The 18,224-nt window shown below is 47.7% G+C and overlaps 1 protein-coding gene across 1 annotated transcript; it reads right to left on the minus strand.

Moving 5' to 3' along the window:
- Positions 1 to 634: 634 nt before the first annotated feature.
- On the minus strand, positions 635 to 11,896 carry IL2RB (interleukin 2 receptor subunit beta). The gene is made up of 9 exons (XM_065657999.1): positions 11,779 to 11,896; positions 11,321 to 11,447; positions 9,659 to 9,764; positions 8,388 to 8,496; positions 7,261 to 7,409; positions 6,671 to 6,842; positions 4,752 to 4,848; positions 2,844 to 2,928; positions 635 to 1,462 (listed from the first exon to the last, which is right to left on the minus strand). The coding sequence occupies exons 1-9, from the start codon at positions 11,858 to 11,860 to the stop codon at positions 635 to 637; spliced, it is 1,755 nt and encodes a 584-aa protein (XP_065514071.1). The 5' UTR covers positions 11,861 to 11,896.
- Between the last annotated feature and the right edge of the window lie 6,328 nt (positions 11,897 to 18,224).

Raw genomic sequence — 18,224 nt, forward strand, 5'->3', positions numbered from 1 at the left:
AGGCTGGGATGAGGTAAATGGACCGTGTGCCTGCTCAGCCTCAAAGCTAAGTGCTATTTTAGACCAAGATGCAGAGTGTGGATACACTGGCACAGCCTCCTGCCGGGAGCTGGGAGGGAAGAAACAAGCTGGTGAGGTTTGGGATGACACTTGAGCAGTGTGGGAAAGGGTTTCTATGCCATTATATCCAGTAATAGCTGAGAAACAAGTTCCGTTGTGAAGGTGAGTCCTTGTTGGCCTGTATGCCTAAGAATCAGACTTCTACATCTCCGTTAGCTATGTAGCCACTGAACAGCCTTAATGTGCCTTTATCATTCTCCATGTGTTGCTTCACTGTCCACTAGCCCAGTTCTCCAGGCAAAATGTCCTCTAATTTCCAGTGGTCTATTTCACTAACACTTTACCTTGAGAACTAATTTTACCTATGTAGCCATCCATGAATTTACACCTTGTCCATCCTATCCCTTTACTGGTTTTGCAGCCCTGGAGTAACTTTGTTCTCCAGCCTCATTAAAGAACAGTCTCAATGGGTTTGATGCTGAAATTACATTCATTTCTTGAATAGAAAAACTGTCCATCTAGCCTTCCCTGAAGAGAAGGCCTTTCCCACCTGTGGGTTTCCTCCAGGCAGATCCTAGACAGAGCAATGGCTGTACTGGCTTTGGAGGTCCCTCAGAGAAAGGTAGGCACCAGTGTTTGGGTCCTGGCTGGAGAAGGCTGTTCTGCACAAATCCTCATTCTGAGTTTGCCTTAAAGGTGGAGACTGAGAGAAAGAGGAGGTAGCACATGCTGCTAGTGTACAGGGGTCATTCGAAGTGCCTGCCTTTCCACTCCCCTCCATTATATCGATAGTATTGCTGTCATGCAGGTCTGGTGGGTCAGGAAAGTAAGTGTCCAGCTGGCATGGGGCCTCAGCAGGTTGTAAAGCTGCTTCGTCCATCACCTTCTCATTCTGTTTCAGAACTGGTGTTGGCGAGGTGTCTTCCCTTGACTGGAGAGCCTCAGAAATAACCATGTCCGCCTGGGCTTCACCTTCTGTCTCTCCCATGAAAGAGCTGTTTTGGAAGCCTCGGGTTGCCTTGATACAGTGAAGGAAGTTGTGGGACAACACGGGCATGTCCTCTGCCAGTGTGCAGAGGTCTGGGGAGGAGAGAGCATGGTAAGACTCGCCATCCTCACCGCTACTGCCCTCCTGCGTGAAAGGCTCATACGTGAAGTAGACCTGACAGGACTCGATCTCAAAGGAGTTGGGAAGGTGGAAGAAGAAGTAGCCTTGGTTGGTGAAGCAGCTGGATACTGAGTGCCCACTGGTTTCTAAGGGAGGATCAGGAGTCGGCGTTCCCTTGGAAAGTAGGAACTGGGATTCCTGGTCGTTCTTCTGCATCACCTCCAGCATGGAGATCTCCGGAGTTGTGCTGTTCACACAGTAGGAAGATGTGGAGAATGGAGAGGAAAGCCATTTCTGATAGGGAAGAAACACAGGAGAGCGACTGTTACACCCAAAGTATAACACTCAGTGAAGAACCAAGGTTTTCCTCTCCTGAGCACCCACAGCAATCAAGTAAGATTTTCTCTGTCCAAGCAAGAGCTGCCGGAGGTGGTGGGGAGGGAAATTCACATTCATGGTGTCTCATCTGCAGGATTTTCAGAGACAGTATATCTGTGACTTCAAAATCAAGACCAGATCTTGCAAGTCTATGTTTCAAGATTTCTGAAGGGGGGAATGGAGAATGAAAGATTAAAGTGATAGGAAGGAAAAAGATTGCAAGATGATAAGATGAAATGAAGGTGGAAACATGAAAAGCAGTACTGGGACACATCTCATGTGATCTATTCATAGGTGCTGAACCAGTTTCTGATACATCTGCAGGGCCCTATGCAGATTTCTTGCCTAAAGTGCTCTTCCAAGACCCTTGTGCCTAGATTTCCACACTCACCATGAGTGACATCCTGTGGTGCATCATTATCCTTAAAAATGAACTGGTTTTGATAACATCCAAGTTCATTGCCTTCATGGCCAGTAAAGCCAATTCTTCTAGTTCTTTCTGCACTGAGAAAGTGCCGGTGCCAGCTGAACACCCCTGCCCCCTACCCGCTTCCCTGTACTCTTCCCCTCTAGTTTAAGCTTGCTAAGGCTTTTTGCACTTAGGTTTTTCCAAAGCTTTGCTGTCCTCTGGACCCTCTGCAGTTTGTTTCCACCCTTCTTAAAGCAAGATGCCTCTTGGGATCACCTGCCAAAATGTCTCGCATCTGACACATCCTTTAATACTGCACAGAATGGTAGTTGCCTACTTGCAGCTGCCCATACTCAGATTATAGGAAAGGAGAAAGTGGGGGTGGAGAAAGAAGAGAAAAAAAAGACAACAGGAATGCAGAAAACAGCTAAGTGCCATCCAGCATGATGGCAATTATATTAGGAGCAGAGGAAAGGCTCACATCCAGGAGGTGGGGATCACAGCAGGAAAACTGCAGAAGAGCTGGGCAGCCTGGGACAGGCAGGAAAGGACTGAAGTGGGGTGCAAGGGTATCTGAGAGGCCAAGCTCCCTCATGCAGGTCCCTTGTTGTCTCTTAGGCTCCCTGTTAGGGGAGCAGGGTGATGAAGTTCGTGTGGTTTGCCGTTTCTCAGTTCTGTAATTAGAGACGCTTCAGTTGAGTGTCAGGTTTTAGAAGGTCAGAAAACAAAACTCGAGGGGAGAACCTAGCAGCTGGTGCTACAGGCATATGTGTTGTGTATGCACATGTAGATCCGACAAGGGAGTGTCTGTCTTGGGCATGTGCAGCTGGACCCTCCTTTCCCTCACTTCTCCCTCAGAATACCTTGTCTCCATTCCCGGTCCCATACCTGAATGTCACCTCCATGAACTGAAACGAGTGGGGGAAAGAATTTCTCGGGGTCTGGGATGTGAATCTTCAGGATCTTCTTAAACCTTGAGAAAAGAAAATGAGAAGGAAGAATGAAGCAGGGCCTTATTCTGACCAATCTGGCATTGCGGTGGGGGTAGGAGAGAGCATCACAGCTCATGGCTACTACCCTGGTGTGAGGGAGATGTAAAGTCAGAATAAGTCTGAGGGCTCGCCTTGCTCTTGAGCTGCCTAAAACACAGTAGCTGAAGGATGAGAGATAGGGAGACGAGGCAGTTAAACCTGGCATTGGAAAATACATTCCTCTCAGCCTTTTCCCTGGGGAAGCACAACCAACAAACAGCACACTGGTTTCTTCCCTGCCTTGGCTGGCCACCTTGACCTCTCCACCTGCCCCCCTCCCCACCTGCCCTGATGACAAGATAGGAAGGTATCCCTTGTTTCCAAAGTTCAGCTACTGTGAGTTGCCCCCTCTTTGCTTTGCTGTCACCAAAATGACTTAGAGGACCACATGGCCTGAATGCGACCATCACTAGCAAAGCTGTGTCACAACTGTCCATTCTGTTAGTAGAACACCGCATGGTATAGCTATTATAGGACAAACTGCCTGCGCAATCCATCTGAGCATGCCTTGTGTCCACCCAGTGGCCTCTACTTTACTGGATCCAATGTGTTGTCATCCTGAGGCAGTATGAATCGATCTAATCTGCTCCTCAGTCTCTCAGAGATGCTGGCTCTTTGCTGAAGCTTTGCTGTGAGATGCTCTGAGGAAAGACCCTCCTGACCTCTGGAGGCAATTCGTGTGCTCTCTGAAGCATCATTTGCTATTTCTTGCATATAAACTACCTTACATCACTGCAGAAACTATTTTTATTCATGCATGTCTAATCCTTGCTTGGATCTTACCTCAGCATTATCCTCTATACAATTCTCCCATGTTAATTATACTCTGTGGAGGAAGGAGGCACTTTTATCTCTCTCTGTGCTATACAGCTAATATTTCCTCACCTTCATGTTATGACTCAAGCTAAAACACAGTGACCAGTGACTTTCTCAGTATCCGTCTTCCTTCAACGTGCTTCTCCTTCTGTTCTTATAGAGATGCCATCCAGCCTCTGCTGCCTCATCCCTGAGAACTCTTCTCCCTGCTCCCTGCCATGAACATCAGCACCCTGCTTCTCTGTCCCTGTCCCAAGATGAGAAAACCTGAGGCCATTTCTAACTTCATCATGTTGACAGGTCACCCTCCGTATTATTGCATGGGGTAACCTTGTGATATACTTTCAGTCCCGAATAAAAGCAGTGTCTGGCTAGAAACAAGGGCAAAAAGATCTTTAAAGCATCGTGTAGATGTTTACCAACATGTGATAAGATGCTCCAGGACTGGACAGACCAGGGAGAGGAAGACTTGTACTCCTCGCTCAGGAGTTTTGTCTACAGACCAAAAGTCCCTACGTCCTGTCTGAGCTCTTGCTGGAGTGTTTAAGTATGTGAGAAGGTAGCAGTACCTAGGCTTGCTTGGTCCTCTCCACTAAAGAGTGCTCAGCCCACTGACCTGATTTTTAAGAGGCAATTTTGTGTGTCCCTGCCAGGGAACAGCACTTTAACCCATGGGCAACAGAAGTGCTGAGACATCTGTTTTTAATTTAGCCAGGGCACGGCACCAGGTCACAGGAGTGTGGCACAATACAATGATGGTGGTGAAACCACATCGTCTTGGATGGTGATGTATCTCCCCAGACAAATGTCAGCCTCAAAAGGTTGGGATGTAAACCATATTTTAAATTCACTCCCTATCCTGAGTAATGCCAAGTGAAAAATAACCCTGGTTTTGAGAAGACACAAGATACAGAAGAGGAACAGAGAGTAAAACTTGGTTCTCATTTACCATTTCAGGGTCCGTAGGTTAATAAGGAAAACAGTCCCAATGATCACAAAGATGCAAGTGCTCACTATAAGAGCTGGCAAGACCGGTCGGGATGTTTCTGCAAGACGAGAGAGAACGAGAGAGTTGCTGTAAACATTTAGGCAGAATTCTGGAGGTAGGACCTGCATCTGTTCTATGCCTGTTCAAGCTGATCAAAGTGGGCCTTTATTATAATAATGTATAATATATAATATATAATATCATATAAAATTATAATATACAAGTCATATAAATGAGTTCTGCTGTGTTGTGTAGGATACCTTTGAGCTGAGATGGGTTTCAGAGTCTACTTGGCATGGCTTAGAAAATTTGTGCTGAGCAGCTTGAAATCCCTGTTCATAACAGCACCACAGCTGGGGGTTTCCACAGGCAAGGTGCCACAGTATACTGGTTGAAGTGTCCATCTATCTGTCTGGTTTGTTGCAAAGGAATGCTGGGAGTCCTAAAATCGGCATGGCACTTGAAACACCATTGTCGGTCCATGGTGGAAATAGAGTCATGGGGTTCATGGGTCTTTGAGAAGGCAGGAGGACCAAGGATGGAGAAAGTTAGAGGTCAGGGAGCTGACTTATTTCTTTGGAGACATGTAGAAAAGATTTAGGAGGCTAGGAATGTTGCAGCTTTCCACCACATAATGATTTTGGTACTTGGACTGTGGGGTTAGGAGAAAGAGACTGAGTTCCCACATTGCCAGAGCTGCCAGCACTCCTCAGGCTTGTCTGGCATTATCTCAAACTTTTCTGAATCTGTCTCTTTCACACACATTTCCCCAATGAACTTTTCCTTGGTTTTACTATTCTAGTGCCTGTCTCCTCTGCCTGCCACCCACGTTTCCCTCCATCCCTACTACCCCTTGGTCTGGGCCTGCAGAGCTCCTCTAGGGTAGTTGTGGGGGAGCAGAGAAAAATAAAATAAGGAGGAGACATTTTTAGGACATTCTTTCTTTGCCTGTCCTTGACATGCTACTCAGATCGCTTTGTCTCCTCTGCCTCTGGTACCCTGGTTATCTTTGGGTCTTGGTTGCTATGACAACTGGTTGCGGCTGTATCCTATTCATTGACATCACACACTGTCAAAATTTGATCGCCACAGCAACACGGTGCCCTTTCTAAACATAGCTTCTCTGTTTATACCAGCACCAGGCACAACAGGGCGGGGGGCTGAGCAGGGGCAGAGTGGGGGCGAGATTAGAAGGAATAACCTCTATCTGCTTATTTTTCGGAAAAGAAATGACAGAGACCACAGCCAGTGACTCACCAAAGAGACTTGCTTAGGGCACTGTCTTTCAAGGCTGGAGGTGTCCTCCGTGCTGTCATTCATGGAAATGACTGATGCAAGTCTCAGCAGATATTTTTGCAAGGGACTTACATGCATGTAAGTCTCTTTCATTCTCTGTGAGACTTTGCTTCCTAGGCTCAGGTCTCCTTTTCTTCAAGAACTGGGTGCTCTGTTTCACTGCATTTCAGTGATCAATGGCTCCAATGAAGTGGATCATTTTAGAAAGCTGGATTTATGTTCCTAGGTCACAGGAGCACCTGGGAAAATGCCAGTCCTGGCCACTGCTTCTGCAGGTCAGACATCTGGTCTTACTGCTCTGGGGAAGCAGTCCCTGATTTATGTCTTGTGGATTTTGACTGTCTTCTGGAAGTCAGAGGGGCTCTTTTGGGGTCAGGGGGTCTTTGCCCTTAAGCCCTGTTGAGCCAGTCTGACCTAACAGATTAGGAGAGACGGATCATTTCTGACCTTTCTATTGCTCTTTGATCAACACAATCCTCCCTATCCATCTTCATCCAGCTTCTCAGCCAGTTTGGCTCTTCTACTTCCTTTTCCTGAGTCCCCTTTTCCCTCTCCAAGCCAGACTGCCTGACTCTGATCCTTACGGTCAGCGTGTGTCCTCCACAGTATCGTCTCGCTCCAATCGCTCCACACGCCTTTGGAGGTACTTGAGGCACCTGGCCTTGCACGGACAGCTGCCTCGTATTTCAGGTCAGGGGAGAGGCTCTCAAACACCACCCACATCTGGTCCTGCACAATGGTGAAGTTCCTGGCCTCCTGCAAGCAGGGCAAAATTAGAGCATCATCAACACCCTGGCTTAGAGCCTCATGTACTCATCTCTTCCAAGGCCCTCAAAGAGGACCTGTCTCAGATCCCTACACTTTGTGCACTGCTTGTTCACTCTGGAGGACAAGTCTTCTTCGCTTTGCTTTTTTCATCCCTTTCAGGTCTGTCCTGGACCTATCTGTATGTCTGAGACAGCACTAAGTAACACAGGATTCCTGTCTGCCTCTGTGTCATCACCAAACACTGGCAGCAGGTGACACAGATAAGAGGGTAGGAGGTGTCATCCGCTCTCCAGCTTCACCAAAACCAGCTTTGGCCTGAGGGGAGGCCCAGGAACAAGCACTGGGTGATATAAAGAAGACCAAGATTCATATGGTAACAGGTCCAAGTGCCTCACTCCGTACTCACCTCCCAGGACTGACTCGTGGTTCGGTACCGCACTTGGTATTCCCGCTCCCCATCCAAATAGTGGGAGGAAATATTCAGGCTCCACGTTAAGTTGTAGGTGTTTTCAGCTTTTCTAACCAGCTGAAGATTTCCCGGAGGCCTCAGCTTTACTGGAAAGAAAGAAGGAGCAGGGCTGATGCCGCTGCATTGTCTGTCCATGGCAGGGCTCCACTGCAAACCCCATTGCAGCAGGGCTGGTGTCTTGGCTGTGCTCACAGACTCCAGCCAGCCACGGCCACGTGAGATGGTTAGTGAGTTCCCCCCTCTCTGTTCCTCCTTCTTCCCCACTGTCAATGCAGGCAAAAGGCCTGTTGTCTCTGGACTATGTTAAAGGCAGCTCCTCCTGTGAGACTGTGACAGTGGCCCTTGCAGTCAGAGCAATCAATCCCACACAGCCACGCACCCTGTCTTGTAGGGGTGACCCACAAGGCAGTTGTGCAGACAGGAATGGAGTGTGGTTGGGGTGATAGCTGCTTCCCAGCTGCTCTTTCAGAGAGCTACAGCCACAGAGGATGGAGTTACATAGACTGTCTGGGCTGACCCTTCCCAAATCCTGACTCCAGCCATGCCTTCGTATGCCTCACCTTCCAGCAGCCCTATTGGACCTCTCCTTGAGCAAGGCACACGCAGCCATCCAGCAAAAAAAAATTACCCAAGCAGATGTTTTTCTGCTGGTTTAGTGAATTGAATCCTTTCAGCAAAGACTGATGCATGGCAAAGCTGGCTTAAAGGAGTGTAGCAGCATGTAACTGGTAAGAAGGGCAAGGGAAGAGCAGTAAGACTTCCCCTCCTTGTTGCAGCATGTATTTTTCAGGAAGTCACCTGAGATGTCATTGCCAGTTTGAAGCCAGAACTCCTAGTGCAAAGCACTCTCATTCAACAGTGTCCCAGACACAGGACAGGGCACGAAGGCTGTCATGACATTGCACGTTAGAGGTGCAAATGGTTCATCTGTGCTAGGTGTAGTAGGTGACAAGGAAAAGAGACAAGTCTAAAATCAGCTATGGGTGTTGCATAGGGGTGGATGGGGAAGAGAAATTAGCTATTGTGGGGAAGCTTCAGAGACTGAAAGACAAATGAGTACTCACTATTTGCAAGTGGACTGAAATCTTCTATTTGCACAGGTATAGACTTATTTTCTCCAACCTGGCAATGGACAGACATGGTAAGACGGTCTGCAGTGGTGAAGCATTGAGTCTGCAAGGAAAATTTACCATTAGTAACACTGAAGCCTCATCAATAAGCATTTGTATTTCTAAGCATTGCCTATGTATAAGAGGTTTAGGAATACTTGATGATAAATATGGATTATATTTGTGGCTGAAAGGCATAAGCCTCAGTGATCAGTGCATAACCAAAGACTTATACTTCCTGTAGCTGGATTTTTTTGTTCATTGGTGAGAAGGGCACAAAATGTTGCGATATGCTAGCTTGCTAGGCTTGCTGTATGTGCTAAGCAGGAAAAAAGTTATTTTCTATGAGTGACACTTATTGGGAAAAAAAATTTTTACTAAAACATTTTGTGTTCATTAGTAAGATTGCGCCAAGATTAGTATTAAATATTACTCTTGGAATGCAATGATACTAAAGGGCCACATACATCATGTAGTATTCAATTAACAAATGGAAAATAACTTGATTAGAAAGAGAAGATTTTTGAGCTAACAACTCCGCAATTTGTCTTTGCACATGATGTACAAATGTAGGACAGTTTGTCATTAGAACTGGTTGTGACTATCAATAGGAGAATTAGCCCATATTTGGGTGAATTTTTTTCTGAAAACACAAGGATACAGTAATTCTGGATATCACTGAAGGAAGTACATATGAGTCTAAAAAAGTCTGATTTAAATAAAGAATAACAGCCAGAGGATTTGCATCACCATTAGCTCCAGTGATATACTGCTGTTGCACCTTGTGTTTGACACATCTAATCAGACTTCACTGTAGTTAATGATCTGTAAGATGGTACTGACCTCTTCAAGGAAAATGAGGTCAAGAGGTGCCCTCAGAGCTGGTGGTGGTGTCCATCCCTCCTCACAGGATGGGATTAGGGCCAAACCCAAGTAACTGAGACATGAGACACTTTACGGGATCTGTCTGTCCTGCATCTCTTCTGCATGTGTCAGGACAGCATGGCCCAGCTCACAAGGAAGCCAGTCCCTCCTGCAGCGGAACCCACAGGGACTATGCATATCAGCAACACACAACAGCAAGCCCAAAACCAGAACTGGCGTCAGGGATTAGGTTTGGGTTTTTCATGTCGCTTCTGGGTGTAACACTCTTTATACACCCAAAATCCACATACAAATCCTTTCCACCTTGTCATTCGCCAGGACATCCCAGGTGAATTACTCACATTACTGTTTTTGCTGAAGTTCTTGATGCACCTCCTCAGTCCTGTCATGTGTTCTGCCTTGGGTAATTCACAGTGCTCCTTGAATTTTTCAGGTAAGGGAAATGACCTGGGGTTTAAGCAGGAGAACTTCAGTGAGCCAAGGAGTCTGTTTTGTATTTACTCAAACTTTATGTAATGCTAAAGGCCTTTCAAAGCATTTTGCATCCTACCATATTTGCTGAACAGGTTACAGGAAGGATGTAATCCCACTCTCTCTCCCCACTGCATCGTTCATCCAAATTTTATGTGCTGGCACGTGGAGAGTCAATGCATCTCAGTTATTTTAAGCCAAAGACAACAGTAGGTTTCCAGTTTCTAAGTCTTCACAAAAACCTCTGGTTACCTGCTCTGCTTCCTGTTGATATCAGAGGGCATGCAAAGCCCAAACACACCTGCTGCCCACAACTGCACCAACGTGGCCCTGGAAGACAGGTGCCTGTTTCAGCCTGTCTAGAGTTCACAGGTCTCCTTCAAGCCACTGGCAGTCCTGTAGGATCTCAGATACCAACTGAGATACCAATCTTCTGAACCAGGTCACATCCCAGTCAGCCGGGACTGTACATCACACTTGGCAGCACTACACCATGACCTCTTTTCTGCTCTGACAAGCATGGCTGGGCAGCCTGAGCTGAGCTATGGCACAGGGGGTGAGAGGGCAGAGAATATCCAGGGGGTTGCAGCTGAGAGGGTATCAGACTGACATGCCTGCTCCATCTGTAAGGTCAGATCAAGCCCGGGACTTGCTGACTGTGGGGAGAGGTGATGTCCTATGGCTGTGGTCAAGCAACAGCACAATTCCAAATCCAGCCCAAATTCCATCCCGCTTCTCTGTGATTCACACCCATGGAGCAACATAAATGTTTTGTCTTTCTAGGTCCATTCACCAGACCGCAGAATATATTTTCCCATCTCCCTGCATTGGAAGTGTTTCTATGACAGTCACAAACAATGCAGCCACTGCAAGAATCACACTGAGCTCTCCTTATGATGGGAACACAGGGAAGCCCTGGGGTAAGCTGGTAAGTCTCTTGGCTGGAGATGTTGTACTTGAAGAACTCAGAGATTCAGTCAGCCCCCACTGTGGTACTGGCCACACACCGACTCCTCTGCTGGGAGACGTGTGGGAGAGGAAAACATCATGAACTGAGAGAAATAAAAGGGCCAAGGGAGGTAAGTGGAACAATATTTTCCTTCATTTATTGTTACTCAGGGTGCAACATCTCAGTTCATACTGACAATGGCAAATGGCCCCTGTATAACTTTAATTCAAAGCTCCTCTGTCACCATCTCTATACATCCTCCTTTTCCATTGAAAATGCCTCTCTAGAGGGTGGCTACCAAGGAAGAGGGATTTTTTGGACAATGAAGCACAGAAAGAACCATGGATCTGAAAGATGGGCTATGCTAGACAGTTTGGGACTGTGAGATGACAAACACTGAGCCATGGCCAGCTCCTCAGCCAACACAGGGTTAGAGACAGAGTTCAAGACAAAGCCCCTCAGCTCTGTGACTCCACTACACCTGGCCTGGGGAAGCGGAACCTACATTTTTGTTAAGTGCTAAACTTTCCAGGACACTTTTCATTCTAAGCATTGGCTTTCCTCAGCCTCTCCAATCACTCACCTGTCACAAAAAGCTAACTTGGATAGAATCTCCAGCTGGCATGGTGCTTCAACCAGGTCCCTGCCTGGGTTCCAGTCACAGAAGAGAGCTGCCCGTGAGTCATACCAACAGGTTAGGCTGGAGGCACCTGCCAGCAGAGAAGAGATCGACAGCAACATGGCTGAATTAGCAATGATGTTTGGCATTAGCCGTCACCCCAGATAGTTCTGCCTCATCCCAAAATACAGACTGGCTCCTCTGCTGGATAACAATCTCCAAGTAACAAAGGCAGAGCCACTCACTTTGCAATGTCCTTAGAGGTTATGTTCTCATAAGAGACCTGTAACTATTGCAACCTGCTCTGGCTGTGTGTTACAAAACAAGCATTGCACAGCAACACACCATGGCAAACAAGCTCCTCCGCTTGATCCGTCTCCCTATTCGCCCATCTGCCACAAGTTAAGGGAATCACTTCCTACCTTGTGCCGAGTCTGATGCCCATGAGAGACGTGTTAGGCTGAACAGCCAGAGGTGACACAGAAGCAGAAAAGAGGGCTTCATCTGTACTGGTGACACACTGAAAGAGAGAAGACGCCCCCCCAATATAGCTCAGCAATGCAAATTAGGAAGATGTCATCTCACGGGAGGCATCCACTGTCCCAAGGCAGAACTCAAAGCCAGTGCCAATCTTCCAGGCTCAAACTCATACCCTTTCCACTCCAGAGTCTGTGCTTTTCCCTCAGCACCTCGTCGTTTTCCTGCCTTGGGTGCTTTGCCCAGCACTGAAACTGTTTGTAGTGCAACACAGATGGGCTGTTTGCAGGAGTAAAGCCTTCTGGAAATGTGTGTGTGTGCGCAGCCGTCCGCCTGTATTGTTTCAGGCTGCTTGCTGACTCAGGTAGAGAGTGCTGCCTTGGTTGCGCACGGCTTGCGTTTTGAAGAGCTGCTTTTTTTGGTAAGCCCAGGGGCTGAAATAACTAGGTACTTGCTGAGTAAGAGGGGTCCCTGGCTGCAAATGACAAAAGTTAGTTGCAGAACTTGTGGCTTAAGAGGTAGATTTTGAATGGCTTGTTTGGAACAGGAGAGGAAATCAGGCAGAAGAAGGAGTTTACCAAGTTCTGGAAAGTCAAGGTTTTACCATATCAGAAAATATTACGTAGTCACGCACAAACCATGCACCATCCTCACCATGTACACCCCACACTTCCTTGGAAGGAGCAGCGCTTTTAGGGGTAGCAGAAAATTTGGGCTTTGTAATTAGGAAACTCAGCAGCATCCCTCATCTACTCGTGGCACCCAGGGAGACTCCTTGTCTTACAAAGCCTGTACAGCCACGCTCCATATTAGACAGACTGGGCTTACGGGCTTCTCATCTAAGCGCCCCCCTCTCCCCATACACCTGGAAACCCAGAGCTCAAGATCTGCCTCTACCCACAGAAGAAGCGACCACCCTCACCTCTCGGCAAGCCTGGAGCCCAGGCAGAGCTGGGCAAAACGAGACATAGTCCCTCTGGAGCCTGCTGGGACTACCACAGCAGTGGGAAGAGAGGGTTTATAAAGGGCTGGCATGAGGCATAACGTCAATTCCCATTGCGATAAAAGATTAGGTTCAGAGGAAGAAAAACATGACGACAATGATTAACAGACAAAGGAGAGAGAAAGAGAGAGAAAGCAAGCAGGCGGTGTGGTTGTGAGATGTGGGGTATGATTTGAGAGGACTATGGAGAGACAGAGAGATAAATAAGTGTTCAGCCCTCCCCAACATCGAGATTCAGTTTGTCAGACCGAAACTCCTTCCAAGACGCTTTTCAGATCAGCCGCCCCTGTGTGGAACAGAGCTGGCATCGTCCCCTTTACCTTCCAGCTCCAGGCGCCTGGCGGTCCAGACGCAGGGAGTCCCCAGAGACCGGGTTGCGGGGCTGGATGGACGCAGGTGCTGGACGTCAAACTGTGAAGGGAACGGGTAGGGAGGAAAGGGAGAGGGATGGAGGAGGATATCCTATCTCAGTGCATGTCCAGGTGTCAGCCAGCGCTGCTGGCATGAGAGGAGAGGTGCCTCCAGCCCAGCAGTTCTGCTGCAGGACTGTTCTTCTCATACATGCACAGTTTCTCTGTCTTCTTGTCTCACCTTTTCACAGGAAGCTGCCGCTTGCTTGCCTTGTCAGACTGAGACAAGGCCCTGAAGTATCGAAAAGGATAGCGAGGCCGAGAATAAAAAGCCCCAAACCACGTCCTACTTCCTGCTGGTAAAGCAATAGGTGCAGAAACAAGGGTGGAGGGATCAGGTGTTAGCTTGCTGTGCTCAGATATACTGGGACCAGTTTGTAACTATTGCTGGGAAGAAAAAGAGAGAGAGAAGGACCTGTCCTCTTGGGACACTGGCAAGAGACCCATAGTTTCCTCTTTCAGACACCCAAACACATCACTCATACCGCTCTCAGGGTCTGCACACGTGCACAGATCACTTTGAAACTGAGGATAGGAGTCAATCGGCAGTAGAAATACCGTGGACTACTTTGTGAAAAATGACTTGAGTCATTGACATAAGCAACACCAGAACAAAACCAGCCTCCCCACCAATGCCCCAGTTTCAGAGGACCCATCCTGGGTCAGAGCGGGAGTGGAACGAGGGCAGTGCAGAGTGTGAGCAAGCTTGAGGCACAGCCCTCACGCGTGCAGATGGTGTGACACCACAGGAGCACCCATCCCGTGGCCTCCCTACCCAGCTGAGCACCCCACTCACTCCACAGAAGGAAGAATCATCCCCTCTGACCTGAGCCTTGCAGCTGGTCCAGACAGGTAACACCACCTTGCAGTACCTGCAATAACTGTTTGGCATGGCTTGTCCATTCAACAGGCCAGGCAGTGATGCAAAAACTATGTCCACCTTCTTCCAAAGCTTCACGTGCCTTTACCTTCACAGACAGGTAAGACTTCAGAGGCCCTGCAAGGCATGTTTAGTTTTAGAAGATCCTTTTGCAACAGGCAGGTTACTTCCCCAGCACACTTTGTCTTCACATCCCAAGCCAAGACAGACACAAATGGAAACCCACAGTGTGATGGTATATACATGCACACGCGTCCCCACACACCTCTCTTTTTCCATACACAAATATAATTCTCTGAAGTGCAGCACATCACATTTCCTGTCTGGTCCGGGCTGCATGAAGATGGCCGCTGATGTGGGGCCAGATGATGAGAACCTGCTTTTACACACACACTGGTCATCACGCTCTGCACTTCTTACCTTTCTCTCCTAGAGCAGCTGAAGGCCAAGTTCAGGTCCGGCAAGCACATTTTGCTGACAAAAAGTTGCCAGAGGCTAACCTCAAGTCTCCAGGCAGTTCCTTTTTGAGGACTATACAAACCTGGAGGATTAAGCCTCTTTTAGCAACAAAGGCATCTTGGTTTCAGGTAGTGGAAAACACGTGTGGGAGGAGGATGAGTTTTTAGTCAGAGGCAGCACAGCCCAGAGGCTGGATCTCAGAAGATAGTAGACTCCAAAGAGAAAGAGTGCTGGACCAAAACAGTGATTTGGTGGCATGGGTAGAGCCATTCTGAAGGAGTTCGTAACAGTGGATCCCCATGGCCATTTCTGAGAGAACATTGCAGTTTGAACTCCACTCAGACATCAAGCACTCAGCCAGCAGTCTGGCAATACCTCCTTCCTCACCATGCATGACATGGATCAAGAGTGTGAGAGGTGCCATTTGGATGTTCTTGCCAGTCATCTGAAGGCTCCTGTTATGGCCAACCTTTGTGAGGGCGACTGGGGAACCTGACCAGCCAGCCTCTGCTGAAGAGCAGCAGGGGAGAGGATGGGCTGCGTGCTTTCCCGTTCTGCAATCGCTGACTGTGGCAGCTGCAGCTTGGAGGCTCCTAGCAGGGTGGATCTGTAATGGCACGTACCTTCAAGGCACAGCCCACCTTTCTCAGGAGATCCTAAAATGAATGCAGCATACTCAGGCACAGAAGTCCTCAGCTGAAGCAATGAAGTGCTCTGTGAGTAACATCTTGGTATTGCCAGCTCTGTGACTGCAAGGCAGTTTTTATTTTAAGCATAATTTTTCCTGGTTGTCCTTCAAACTGAGAAATCTGCACCTTCCTTCAGACCAAAGATCACTTTGGAAAAGTAAGAACACAAAGCATCCATTTATTGTTTAGCTTATCACACAGAAAAAAAAAAAAAAGCACCGATTATTTTTTTTTTTCTTTTTTTTAATGTAGTAAGAATTAGATGAGGTTGGTTGCACACTGTGGTACCTGAAATAGTGGAAGAGGAAAAATTAACATGTGGTTAGTCCCTGGAGGAGATGAGCAGCTGCTACAGTTGAAAACAAGGATTTATCTGGTCAGCCAGTTCACTGGAGAGAGTTTTTTCTAGAACTGGGTCTCTGTGATAGATTTTCATATAGATTTTTGATACCTGGTAAGGACTGTTGTCACATTGAAGACTTTCCCAATGAAGGTCCTAACAGAGAGACAGGTCTCCGTTATTCAGCCACCTTTGCTTAACAGTAGCAAGCAATATACATCTTTGTCAAGTGTGACTGGAATTGACTTACTTTTCCAAAACTGTGGAGGGCGGGGTAATGGTCTGACAGATCAGCCAACAGACAGTCAAATACCGATGCATGGAGACACAGACTGCCTCAACATGTTTAATTTCCATTGGAAACACAGTTTAAAATGTGCTAAAAACAACAACTGCATGGCACTAGTAAGAAAACGTTTCCTACGCAGGCACAATGCCATGGCTGTGTCCAGACTCCATCTGATACAGATAAATACACTTGCTGTCAGCACGGTGTACAGACTCAATTGCCCAGGATGTTGTGCTACTGACAATTCGGCACTTTTAATCTCCTTTATACCAAGATTGTTGGGAATGGTGCCATTTGTAATGTGAGAAGCCAAACAAAACCACATTGTCAGCAACACACGTGAGGTGTTCTTGCGATTACCTTCCTGTCCCCATAATGGTGACTGAGGCGGGTGAACTCAGTTGTTAGCAATGTTGTTCAGTGTTAAAGCAGCAGGTAAAAGTGTGGTGTTGGAGGTTTGGTTAAAGGTGTTGTTTGGGCCAGATCGTTGTTTTAGAAGTAATTTAAGTTTTAAAAATCCTCTTGGCTGGGGCAGGTGCTTATGTGCAGGCTCATCTTTCCCGCCTCCCCGCACTCTGTTTCTATCAGAGAAGAGCGGTGCTGCTGAAACTTCTCATTTTCAATTGCGCGTCCACTGAGAGTCTCCGCAGAACAGCAGAGGTGAACAGGAGAACAGAGAATGTGAAGAACTGTGAAGGGCAAAAGTCTCGTGTGGTGTCAAATTATCCCGTGATTCATCAACTCATTAGCTGTCGTTAGGCTGGGCACATCCCTTCCCTGTCCTGGACTGGAGTCCCAGGCTAACTGGGATGCCTTGCCTGTGGTTTACAAATCTCCCAGCTCACCAGGGGTGAACCCAGTGGAGGGCTCAGTAGATCCACCTCGGTGTCCTGTCCTCATGGGACTCTGAGTCCAGCAGCGGGAAGGCTGCAGTGCCAGCAGGAGGTGAGGGGATGAGTGCAGAGATGCCCTGATGGCCACCCAAGTTCGCTTCCTGACAGGATACACTCTGAAGATCTCTAGACACTCTGTAGGTTATTTTTGGTACTTTCCAAATAATGTTATTTCAACTATAACCTTTACATTGAATTTCCTGCCATTCGTGTATGCGCACTTCTCAAAACTAAGACGTTGTTCTACATCTGTCGTTATTTTCCTCTTAAATTGTAGTTCTGCTCCGAAAAAAAAGCCTGCAAAAATGGCCCTGCAGGGGAACCACTGTTTAGTGTGTTGGTGAGCTCTTTATTTAATTTGTTCACATTACCAATTTAATAGAGGTTCTGCTTTGTATCAAAATGGCAACCTTGGGCCAATGTTAAAGAGGTTTTTTTCCTTCCTGCTCCACCATCCCTGGGGATATTGCTGCTATAGGCTAAATGCTGCCCTCAGGTTGATTGTCATCACCATATTTAAGTGGAAAGACACTTAAACAATGGAGTTTGAGTTCTGGGATCAGGTACTGCAATGGGGTAACCATTCCAGGCAGTAAGGGTTAAGCCCACCTACACAGCAGATGATGTTCCTTGCATTTCTTCCTTTCCAGCTTCTGTCCCACAGAGAGCGTCCTGCTAGATCTGCCTGATAAAAGTAGAAAACATCAAATATACACATGAATACACAACATTTTCAAAAGTAGGGATTCCCTAGCCCTGCAAGCTATGGAAGAACATGGATAAAAGTGGTAGGAAGCTGAGGCATTTATTTGCAGGCACTCTCACCTCGCGGCAAGTCTGGGGCCACAGGTGGGAGGGGATGGAGGAGGTGTTCACTTTCACTCCCTGATGGTGATGGTCACAGGCCCAGAGAAGTGGGGAAACAAGGGTGGGAGGGGAAAGCGTGCTACTTTTGAGCAGTTTCACTCTTAGCCTGCTGGCTATGAACACGCAGCTATGAACTCATGAGCACGGGACAATCACGAGATGTCCCTACTCAGCACCTGAACCCCGGTTCCTTGGTATGTTTGGGTAGAACTAGACGGTCTCAGGACTTCGGTCCGAAGCCCATGCAGCAGACTCAAGGCTTCAGAGAGCTCCCAAGTGAGGTTGCATACCTCCTCAATGGGTGCTTGTGGTGCCACAAGGGCTGCTCAGACCCAGCGTCCCTCCCTAGAGGCATTCATTGAAGACTTGGGCTGTCACCCTGGGCTTGGCACTCTGTGTCCCTTGGGCTCAGCAAGATGAAGGAAGACCAATACGTATGCCCTTGTCTGAGCGTGTGGACATAGTGTGTGAGGAACAGCAGGCATTTGAGCCACCACAGCTTGGCAAGTGACCTCTGTCAGTTGAATTGTGGTGTCTGTGTGTGCAGCTGGCTTTAGCCTG

This window comes from Caloenas nicobarica, chromosome 1 (assembly GCF_036013445.1).
Source record: "Caloenas nicobarica isolate bCalNic1 chromosome 1, bCalNic1.hap1, whole genome shotgun sequence".
NCBI classification, from domain to species: Eukaryota; Metazoa; Chordata; class Aves; order Columbiformes; family Columbidae; genus Caloenas; species Caloenas nicobarica.

Excerpts from the sequence above, each read along its gene's own strand:
- IL2RB (XM_065657999.1), bottom strand. The coding sequence starts at position 11,860 with ATGAAGCCCTCTTTTCTGCTTCTGTGTCACCTCTGGCTGTTCAGCCTA. Across the intron at positions 6,843-7,260 it reads CCACGAGTCAGTCCTGGGAG|GAGGCCAGGAACTTCACCAT; the intron begins GTGAGTACGGAG and ends CCCTGCTTGCAG. Across the intron at positions 2,929-4,751 it reads AACCTACGGACCCTGAAATG|GTTTAAGAAGATCCTGAAGA; the intron begins GTAAATGAGAAC and ends TCTTTTCTCAAG.